Source organism: Hydra vulgaris, chromosome 14 (genome assembly GCF_038396675.1).
Source record: "Hydra vulgaris chromosome 14, alternate assembly HydraT2T_AEP".
Taxonomy (NCBI): Eukaryota; Metazoa; Cnidaria; class Hydrozoa; order Anthoathecata; family Hydridae; genus Hydra; species Hydra vulgaris.
In genome coordinates, this window is record NC_088933.1 from 16,670,033 (window position 1) to 16,682,034 (window position 12,002).

General features: G+C 25.9%; 1 protein-coding gene across 4 annotated transcripts in view; it reads right to left on the reverse strand.

The window, feature by feature from the left end:
• Positions 1–12,002, reverse strand: part of LOC100203949 (adhesion G protein-coupled receptor L2) — a 105,499-nt gene that overhangs the window by 39,821 nt on the left and 53,676 nt on the right. For all 4 annotated transcript variants that reach the window (XM_065817325.1, XM_065817324.1, XM_065817327.1 and 1 more), the window contains exons 13-19: positions 10,325–10,495; positions 10,175–10,243; positions 9,832–9,940; positions 9,293–9,382; positions 8,104–8,167; positions 7,497–7,632; positions 6,502–6,675 (exon numbers count right to left, since the gene is read on the reverse strand). In XM_065817325.1, the coding sequence (XP_065673397.1) occupies positions 6,502–6,675; positions 7,497–7,632; positions 8,104–8,167; positions 9,293–9,382; positions 9,832–9,940; positions 10,175–10,243; positions 10,325–10,495 (813 nt within the window). The remainder of the gene's footprint in view (positions 1–6,501; positions 6,676–7,496; positions 7,633–8,103; positions 8,168–9,292; positions 9,383–9,831; positions 9,941–10,174; positions 10,244–10,324; positions 10,496–12,002) is intronic.

The window sequence follows — 12,002 nt, forward strand, 5'->3', positions numbered from 1 at the left end:
TTTGAGTTTTTCACGCATGGAGAAAATAGAAAAAAAGACATTAATAATGTTTAATAGCTACACACACACACACACACACACACACACACACACACACACACACACACACACACACACACACACACACACACACACACACACACACACACACACACAACACACACATACACAAGTTTTTCAGGTTTATTGTTAAAGAATCACCACATTGTCAAAGGTCATCACAAAAGTAGAGTTCAAGTCCTTTAAGTAACAAACTTAGCTTTGTCTTCTTGTTGATACTTGACTGTTTATTTATCTTTTATTGAATTTTTTAAAAAGTTATTTAACTAAATATAATTTAAAATACAACTACAAGTGAAAGAAAAAAAAAAAATTAATTATATATATATTTATAATAATAATATAAAAACGTAACAAACGTAAATAAAACATTCAATTTACATAATTAAATTAAAAATACGTATATAAACTTATGTAAGTAACTAAGCTAAGTTTGTTACGTAAGTAACAAACTTAGCTTTGACTTCTTGTCGATTTAAAAATCAATCTTTAAGAAAAAATCATTAAATGACATTAAATCTTTACGCAAATTTGATAAAACTTTAACTCCAGCTGACAAAACTTCCAACATGTACAAAATATCTAAAGATAATTACAACTACCTTCTAAAAAAAATAATCACTTCCATTTATAAAATAGACCGATCCAAAACTAAAGGATGCAGTAAATAAAGAAAGTAAGCAAATTTTGACAAACCATGATATTTTTAATAGAATCAAGATAAACAGAACTGCTGATTGTTTTATAACTTTAAAAGATCATAAAGCCAACTTTCTAAACAACCCTATGCGTCTTTTAAATCCTGCAAAGAATGAGGTAGGAAGACTGTGAAAATTTATTTTATCCAATATCAACTTGGAATTAAAAATCACGCTCTGTTTAAATCAATGACAAAATATGCAGAATGTAATAAATTGGTTACGAAAAAATGATGATAAACACCTTTGTAAATTTTTAGCATTTTACATAAATGATTTTTATCCGTCAATTGATGAAAACATACTCAATAATGCAATTACCTTTGCCGAGCAACATATAATAATAGACGAGCAAAGCAAATCCATTATATGTCATGTATGAATTTCATTATTAACGGTGGCATATCATAGATTAAAAAGAAAGCAGGATTTGATGTTGCCATGGGAGCCTATGATGGCGCAGAAGTTTGCGAACTAGTTGGGATTTTTCTTTTAGATCAACTCTCGCAGTTTTACAACAAAAATGATTTTGGTTAATATCGAGATGACAGTTTAGCTGTTTTTAAAAACAAAAATGGCCATCAAATGAAACAAATAAAAAAGCATGTCATTTAAGTTTTCAAACGTAACAATATCAACTTCTCTATCAATTGCAATCCTAAAATTGTTAACTACTTTGATTTAACTTTTAATCTTACTCAAAATTCATTCCAACCATACTGCAAGCCTGATAATAAGCTAAGTTATGTACATGCTGATTCTAACTATCCACCTAACATAATAAATAATCTTCCAAAAAATATTGAGCTAAAATTGTCTGCCAACTCATCAAGTGACGTTATTTTTAACAAACCGATGCATCTTTATGAAGATGCATTAAAGCAATCAGGATACACTTATAAGTTGGCATATAAACCAAGCATAAAAAATGTTCCAAAAAATAACCACAAACGAAACATAATCTGGTATAATCCTCCATTTAGTAAAAATGTTACAACCAAAATTGGTCAACGCATTTTAACTCTAATTGACAAGCATTTTCGCATTTTCCTAAAAACCACAAACTACACAAAATATTTTACAGAAACACAATTAAGATAAACTACTCCTGTATGCCAAACATTAAATCTACTATCAACTCACACAACAAAAATATTTTATATGGTGATGTAAAATTATCAGAAAAAACCTGCAATTGCATTAAAAAATTTCTTTGTCCACTCAACAACAATTGCTTGTCTAACAACATCATTTACCAAGCCATCGTAAGCTTAAATAAACCTCAATACAAAGATAAGTGAAACCTCTTTAAGGTACGTTATGCAAACCATCTAAAATTCTTTAACATAAAAAAGTACAAGAATGACACTGAGCTGTCTAAGGAAGTATGGAATTAAAAGAAAACAATTTTACATCTTCAATCAAATGGAATATTATTAAACGCTGTAAAACATACAATCCTGTGTCAAATATCTGTAAGCTTTGTTAAAACGAGAAATTCGAAATATTATTTTACAAAGGAGACAATCTGCTAAACAAAAGAGGTGAACTAGTTTCTAAATGCAGACACAAAAATAAATTTATCCTTTCATTATTTGATGGCGGGGATTAGTTTTCCATTACGTCATCTTGTACTATAAAGTCAGAACTCATTCTACCATAGTTTGAAAATTTTAAACGGTTTTTTTATATTTTTGATTTTGTACTTCATGACTGATGATTGACGGCATGAAACTTTAAGTTCCATTAAAAGTTATTTTTTCTAAATTTAAGTATAAAACGGTCTGTTTTTGACAAAAATATATATTTCTTAAACATTGAGCACTCTACATTGATCAAGAGTTTAGTATTTTTAATACTAAATCATTCAACAACAACATATATATACATATATATATACATATATATATATATATACATATATATATATATATATATATATATATATATATGTATATATATATATATATATACATATATATATATATATATATATATATATATATATATATATATATATATATATATATTATATATATATATATTGTTTTGAAAAATGAGTCTTTTTAATTTTGTGAAATTCGAGAAATAACTCAAAATAAATAAGTCAGTTTAATCAGATATATGCTGAATAAATTGTTGAAGAAAAAATACACAAATACTTAATTATAAACGATAGTTCAACAAGCTACAGAACTAGATGTGCTTCAAAGCATAAAATTTCTGATTATTAGCTGTTCTTAAAGAATTTCGTTAAAAATTTAGTAGTTAAACCAAATGTCAATATTGAAATAATTAATTTTCTGAAAAAAATTCAGATCTAATTAAGCTTTTTAAAGTTTACTTTAAAAAGAGTGATTTAGAAAAAGATTCCAACAATTCACGAAAGTTTTCGTATCAGGAAATAAAGATTTTTGTGCTACTTTTTTTGCACTTTTTTTTCTTAAAAAAAAAAAAAAAAAAAAAAAAAAGCTTAAAAAACTGTCAGTTTATATAATCTGGGAGAAGGAATGGCATTTGCAAATCTTTTAAAAGGAAATATTTATCATTGCACATCTTATTATGAAAGATCAATATCTGCATATCAGCAAAAAGTAAAAGTACTAAATTTTAAATCTGATAATATATTAAACCTCGTTGATACCATAATTAATGGATTTGAAGCAGAATCCAGTGATTCATCTACATCAGATAAAACCTTATCAATGTTTTTTCAGAATATTTTTCTATCCAAAAAGAGATTATGAAAATTAAGAAATTATATAAGTAAAAAATATCAAGTTCTATCCTAAAAGAGAATAAAGAATATGGAAAAAGCTACTTTTACCACAATCTACAAGTCTGTGGCATGAAGAAAGGAGTGTTTCCTGCCTCCATTTTAAATAGAATTTTGACAAATAACTTTTTCAACAAAGCTTGTAAATGGGGTAAAATAAATTAAAATACCGCAATAAAACTATATGAAAATATGAAAAATTTATGTATGAGCCCTGATGGAATTGTATTAGTAAATGAAAAAATAATAGGTAACTTAGCCTATCAATTTTTTTTGCATGTAATAGAATTTTTTTGAAACATAAAGACAATAAGAAATAAGAAAATAAAGAAATTAAAAAAAAAAAGACATAAAGAAATTTAAAGACAATATAAAAAAATGTTTTTTTTTTATATTGTCTTTAACTAGTTTTGACAGTAAAGATGTTCCTATGGGTCTTTTTCCTCCTGTAAAATGGACTGAACAAACCCAATGAAAAATAGAAGGAACAAAGTTTTTCCTACTAATTAAAGATAACCTTTTTTTTCTCAAATTACTTTCCTTTGGAATAAAGTAAAATGATAAATTTTTGTTATTGACTGAATTATTGTAGCACAGCAATTTATGCCACTGCGATACTTTGATGCTCTTGTTTTTGTCTCAGCAGTAATATTTTCTTGAATGAAATGAGTTATTCACAGGATATTTTATCATTTGAAATCATTTTGAAAGGTCTTTTTAAACTAAAATACTAGACTGGTTTTTAATAACAAAATTAAATGCTAATTTGTTTATTTTTATCGTGAATATGAAGAACAAAATGCATCACAGTTTTTTTCTACAGAGGGAGCAGTCCATTGTGCGTTTGCACTTGTTTTTTTTCTACAGAGGGAGCAGTCCATTGTGCGTTTGCACTTGTTTTTTTTCTACAGAGGGAGCAGTCCATTGTGCGTTTGCACTTGTTTTTTTTCTACAGAGGGAGCAGTCCATTGTGCGTTTGCACTTGTTTTTTTTCTACAGAGGGAGCAGTCCATTGTGCGTTTGCACTTGTTTTTTTTATTATTGAATTGTAATGTAAATCAAACGTCAACCAGTCTCAATGGAGGCAAGTAAAAAGAAACAAACGACACTTTCATTTTTCAATAGCATTTCATAAAACGATTTCTTTCAGTATTCAGTTTAATTTTTTCTAATTTGTTATATTATTTGTTTTAATATCTAAAAAAAAAAAAAATTAACACTAAATTACTTGGGTATCAAACTTCTTTTTTTATAATTTAATGAAAACCTGTGCATGTGAGCGTTATTTTAAACAAATTAACATTAGCAGGTAATTTGAATGTTAGTTACTGCAAGTTTAAATTTAAAAAACGCATTGATTTTATTTAAAATTATTATTTTAAAAAGAATACGAGTTTGTTTATTAATGAACAGACTGTGAGAATTTTAGGTCAAAAACAGGAGTTTAACTAAAGTTATAGTGTTGTAAACTTTTGAAAAATTGCAAAAACTAAAGATCAAGTAATTCATGTTTTAAAATTATTTTTTTAGTTTTAGATAAATTGAATAAATATGTTAAAAACCTCCAGCTTCTTATTCCAGTTGTTCCTTTTAGGTTTTAAGATCAAGACCCTTTTTTATTGTTCTTAGGATTTTCCTTTGTTCTTTAACAGGTTGATGAGACAGGTTGAGTGTTCCACTCATGTTATTAGAGGAGCATCTTGTTTCTGAGTTTTAACAACTGTTACAAAAACATCACATCCAAATGATGATAAAACTTTTCCCCATGGTTTTAACACCATTTTCCCTAATGTCAAAGTATTACAACACACATTTTACATCCACAACAAAACTTAGAGAGTACTTCTACATCAACACATTTGTCTGCAATGATTCCAGACACGTAGCCATTTAAAGAAACAAATCCTCTGCCAAGCACAATCAATTTTGATAAATTTTTTATTTTTTCATTTTTTTTAAATGTTCATTCCTTTAAAAGCTGCATTTTTCATGGACACAATAGCAACATTTTTATACTCTTTTGCAACTTTTTTTTGCAAGTAATTAACTAAATTATTTGTCATACTAAACATATTCATGTATTTTGCAAATTTCTTCATTTCACAAAAACTCTTTCTTATCTCATGAAAAACAACAACAGCACCTAGGTTTGCTTCAAAAACAGTTTTTCCTTAAGACTGATCTGAATTTGAAAACTTAACTGATGTGTATGAAAGCTTATTCCAATCACAACAAATACAACTAATTTTGAAAAATGACAAAATACCTTTCGAGATCTTAGGTTATCTGTTAACATTACAGTGCTGTTACAATCTGAGCATTTTAGAAATGATACAAGATTTTTTAAATCCAAAAGTTTACAATACATAACTTCCATCATAATTAATACTTTTGTTTGTGTCATTACATTGATATTGTTTTCCAACTAATTTTCTTCGACTTGACAAGGATACAGCCTGTTGAACAGACACAACATGCTTTTTTGCTTTTGTGAATCGATTTCCATGAAACCTTTTCTTTTTTAAACGATTAAATTTTCTTGGTTTGGAAGTTTCACAATCTCCATATTCTTAGAATAAGATTTTGTTTAATAACAAAAAAACTAAAATATACTTTAAACTTTTTTTTTCACAATAAGAAAGCTGAATAAATTGTGTTAAAAAGTCATTAAAAATAAAAAATAAATGATTTTTTTTTAAGTTTTGTGGCTTTTTTTTATAGGTGTAAAATATACCTTAAGTTATTTTTGTGTGTTTAGCTTCAGTCATGAAGAAAATTAGATAATTAGATTAGCGTTTTTACGAATTTATATATATATATATATATATATATATATATATATATATATATATATATATATATATATATATATATATGACAGCTCAATATTTCAAAAAACTCAAACTTTTTATTACACTGCAATATCACACTGTTAATATCAATATTGACAAAAAAAACTTTACTTACCGATAAATTATGATTTGTAACAGACATCAAAATAGCAAAATTTGTTAAATGACTGCAACGACAAGTCACATGTGAACTATTGAATTTATCCACTACACAACCTTTATCAGACCATAAGCTCTTAAAGCTATTTAAGTGCTCAAGGTAAACACAGTAGGGAGTTCCAATGGAAGGCTAAAAATGAAAACAGTTTATAACAAAATACATAGTAAATGTTACTTTATCAAAAAATAAAATTTTATCAAAAAATATCAAAAATAATTGTAAAAAATATTTATGATAATTATTCAATACTTTATAATTATCATTTTAAATAATTCTAATACTTTTTTATTATAGCTGCATAAAATATATATTAATCTATTAAAAAGCACTTGGTGAATAAATAAATTTAGAAAATCAAATGTATGCTTGATAAAAAAGGTTTATTCTGATTATTTTTTTGGCAAAAGTGAAATAATTTTTTGGTTCATATTGTGATTCAGTTAACTCTATGCTTACTGATTTTATTTAAACTAATTCAACCACAGGCTACAAGCAATTACTAATTAAGTTGAGAATTAACAGAAAATAAAGAATATTGTAAAGGCACAAAACAACACTGGATTTTAAAAATCTTTTCTTAAAAAATAGACCAACCTGGGTGTTAAATTATGTAAAAATTTCAAAAATGTTGATCAAATAAATCTCATATTTATTTGATCAGCATAAAAAAAAAATGATATATTTTAACAAAAAGGTTTAAAAACTAAATAAAATAAAAAAAATGCAGCTTTAAAAGTTTTTTTGTTATCAAATTTTTTTTAATTTTATAAAATGCTTACTTTTAATAACACTTTTATAAACCTGTAGAAGTGTGTAAAAGTATTAAAATCTGTAGAAGTCTTTTAGTTTGCAGAAGTATTTAAATTCTTTAGAATTTTAATTTGCAGAAGTATTTAAAACTTAAATAAACATCAAAAAATAATAATAAATGTTTCTATTTCTAACTTTACCTGATCTAGCTTTTGAACAATAACAATAGAGCTTCCAGAAGGTAAGGTGCGACGGGGGAGTAATGAGACCGACAGGACTTTTGAATTAAGTTTTAGTTGAGTTGATTTAATAAGATTAGATTCTTCGAGTTTAGACCTTGTAAAATAAAAAGACTAAGGAAAAAATCATTAATACTATCATTTTTATACATTAATCAGTTACAATTAAATGCAAAAAGTTTTTATTGAAATAACTAAAAAGAAAAAACAAGTTATTCTACAAAAACATTTTCTAAAACATGATTAAAGAAATTAAATAATTATATAAACATTAATATTAATTAAATAATTTAATAAACATTAATATTAATTAAATTAATATTAATATTAATTAAATAATTATGTAACCAAGATTAAACATTAATAACAATAACTCTTCAGGTATCTGTCAAAGAATTGTTATAACTACATTACTTTCAAAATTTAATTTTCTAAATATTGTGATTGATCCTAACTTTATTAAATGTGTTCCAATATTTAAAATATTCTTTATTAAATGTGTTCCAATATTTAAAATTTGCAATTTTCATTAAAAATTATTATAAATCATACTAAAATAGTAACTTACTCAGGAACACCAATTAGTTCATTAAATCTATTAAATGATGCCACAATGACAACATATTTTTTGTCTGTGAAAAAATAAAGGTAAAAAATTTTATAACTACTTAGTGTATAACATAAAACATTAACAATAATTTTGAAGTAGGAGAGGCCAGGAGTAACAGTTTCAAAAAACTTAAAATCCTAAAAATGAAAAATGAAAATCCAAATGATTAAAGTCAACTTGTGCTAATTATTGGAATATAACATGAATAATTGATCTTTTATGCAAAGATAAAAAAGCAAACTAGCTCAACACAGAATTATTAATACTTTGGGCAACCTACTTTGGGCAACCTACTTTGGGCAACCTACTTTGGGCAACCTACTTTGGAAAAAATCTGTGAAAAGTATAAAGGATGAAAAAGATTAAACTCACAAGTTTTTTTATATTCAATTACTATATAACAAAACATACTTTATTTTTATATATTCTGTAAAAAAAGTTGCACATTTCACAAGTAAATGATGTCAAAACAAGAAACTAATAAAAGAATTCACAAACTTTATTTAGTGCATTAACTTTATGGTTAAAAGTCTATTGAACATAAACAAAACACTGCCTATCCAAAACCATGTCTGACCAATTAAAATATTTATGTACAAATAAGTGCATTTGCAAACCTGCATTATTTAAACATGCATTTGTTAATCTGCATCCTTAAACCTCTATTGGAAACTGCAACAAAACTTGTGTACTGATAATCAGTTTGGTTGTAGTTTACTTATAAAAAATGTTTTCTTATAAGATCTGGCCTTATTGCATTATCCCAAATCGTTGACATGATTTTCTAAAAAGAGCTCCATAAGTTATGTAGCAAGTCAACAACCTGAAAAAACATCTATGCAGAGTTCATTGTAGAAAAAGCCTAAATAAAGCCTGATAAACAGATCAAACTAAGTCATATTCAAACTATAACTTTAGACAACTAGATAAAGCTTGTAAAATTGAAAGTCTCTATGTAAAACCTAAGAATAAGATAAACCATATGAAATAAGTTAAACATAAATTAGCGCGACTAATCTGTTCAAAATATTTTCATAAAATAATAACCATTTCTTATACTTTCTAAATATTTACAATCATTAGAAATTATTGATTTTAACTCTATGAGCAGAACATGTGAAATTAATTTTGTTTAATTAATTAATACCTTCTTCCAACAGTGTTTTAGGAACTACAACTTCATTTTCAACACACCGAACAACATTTTTTGTTGGTAAAAGTTGTTGGACATTTACAACTAAAAAAAAAGCATTTAGTTGAGAAAGTATGTGATCATCTTTTACTAACTAATAATTTAAGTATTCAATAGAGAAAGCGAGTTTATCTTTTACTATATAGTATTTAACAAAAATAAATAAAAATGTTGTATAATTTTTACTTCTTTTTAAGTTTAATTGTTTGTTTAATTTAATGATTGTTCTACATATATTATGCTAATTAGTTATGTTTCATTTTTGAAAAACTTTTTTAACTAAATGAAAGCTAAAAAACAATTAAAATTTTTGTTTAAAACAAGTTATAGTCCTTGGTTCAACCTTCAAATGTAGAGATTACTGCAAACATTTCAAACATATCTTCTTTTTAAAAAATATGATTTCATTAATCCTTGTGTCACCTCATTCATTCTTTATCAATGTGCATTTATTAATTCCTTTATTTCTTTTATTAGACTTGTTATAAATTTACCTATATTTTCTGATAAAATTATTTTTGAAGTGCTGTTTAGTTTGACTGAAGTTTCAATGAGTTCATCAGTTGCTTTTAACAATTTTATTGCATCTTTAGAGCGTTTTTCCTAGAGCATAATAACAATTTTTTAATACTTCTACATTATTCACATTACAAAAACTAAATATAAAAAAAAAATAAAAAAACTTGTTATTAACAATACTTTGAGATATCATAACTATTTGAAGTTTATTTTTTCAAAAATGTTTCAAAAAATTTCAAATCTTTAAAAATAAGTTAAAACTACTCAGTTTTGCTTGAAAAAACTCTGAATGACTTTATTCAAAAGAATTAAACTAACCTGAGTTAAATCATTCCAAAACATTGATGATTCTTTATCTAACAAATGACTTGTTATGTTTAAAACAGTCTGAAAAAGAATTATTGACACCAAGTTTAAAACAGGCTGAAAAAGAATTACTGACACCAAGAAATAGTTTAAATTAGTTACCTGAGAAAAGTTTGATATTTGCTGCTGATTAACAATTTGTGAACTTTTCACAAGAGATTCAACAGCATCAATAACATTGACCAGATCATTGCCAAATTGCATATTATTATTAGTCAGTACATATATAGAGAGTCTCTCTGATTCTTTTGAAACATCCGTAGAAGATTTTAGCTATAAAAGTTTATATATACTTTTCACTTTTAAATAAAATACTTCATCCATATATTAATTATGTTGAATTTGAACTAGTCATAATTTATTAAGCTCTATTTGTCATCTTTTTGTTTCACTTTGTTGCAGCTAATTGTAATTTTGATGTTGAAGCTCTGACTTTTATTGTTTGAGAACAGCCAAAAAAACAACTATTATGAAATAGAGAAAAAAATTACCAAAAAATTTACCTAAAAATTACTGGTAAATCAGTAAAATTGCTTTACTGATTTAACGGTAATATTATCAGTAAATTTTGGTAAATAATAATTTTTACATTACTAACACAGGAAAAGTCAACAAAAAAAGCTGGAACAAACTCAAAAAAACCTAAGATTTTAAATTTTTTCCCAATGCAACCAATTAAAGAAATGATTTCAAGATCCACAGCACTGAATAGATTTAGCTTCCATGCCATTGTTAACAGCTCTTTCATTCAATCTGCAATGTGTGAAAAAAGTTATGATTTTCCAAAAAATCACAAGCAATTAATCCAGTCAGTTAAAAGTTTGCAGCTAGCATGAGAATTGACCATAAATACACTTTAAAAATATAAATGAACATTCTAAAATGCTTTTCGATCACACTGGATGATTATACTTCTTTGAAAATTAAAGTTACATGAATATTTATATTCATCAAAAACACACATACTATAATCTAGGCATGACTCAAATTTCTGGATTTTTGTCGGCTGAAAAAGCTGCAGTAGCTGTCACATACAAAGTGGCAGAATGTGGCTTGAATAATTGAGACAGCACTGTTTGCTCAGTTTAGGATGGAGTCTCCATGAAGTTAAAGTTTGGAAAATTGGTTCCAACTGAGCATAGAACATATCACACCTATGGAATTTGGCAGTTCAAAAAATTCTATATTAGAAGCCTTTACCAAAAAATTGATAACAATACACTGCGAGCAACAAGCAACAAAGAAAAAGTCACCAGTGACGAATCTGAATCTGACACTGATGTTAGTTTTTTTGGTGCATTTATGGATAAAAATGTTTCCATTGCAAAAATGAAAGTACATTTGCAACCTTTTATCAAAAAAATCAATAAAATTTATTTCGAAAATAACTTTTTTTTACTTTTTTGATAAAAGATTAGATTTCTCCAAGTAGAAATCAAGAAATAGCACAGAAAAGAGGTTTCTCTTATCCTTGACTGCAGAACAAGATGAAACAGTCTACTGCTGATTGTTAAATAGTTTCTCAAAGTAAAAGGCTCAATCAAAAAAGTATTAAAAGAAGTTTCTCCGCATTTGACTTGCAGTGATGATAAAGTAAACAATTTATATGACATTGTTACTGCTATTGAACCAATCAACTCTTTGCTTTTTAAGACATTTTGAAGAGAAAAGGAAGAGCAATTTTGTATGCTTGTACAAATACCTTTCTAATTCAGAACGTTAAAAAGTTTTCAAAATGCCTTTGAAGTCTGCACTTCAAAATTCTGCTAAAAAATTGCTG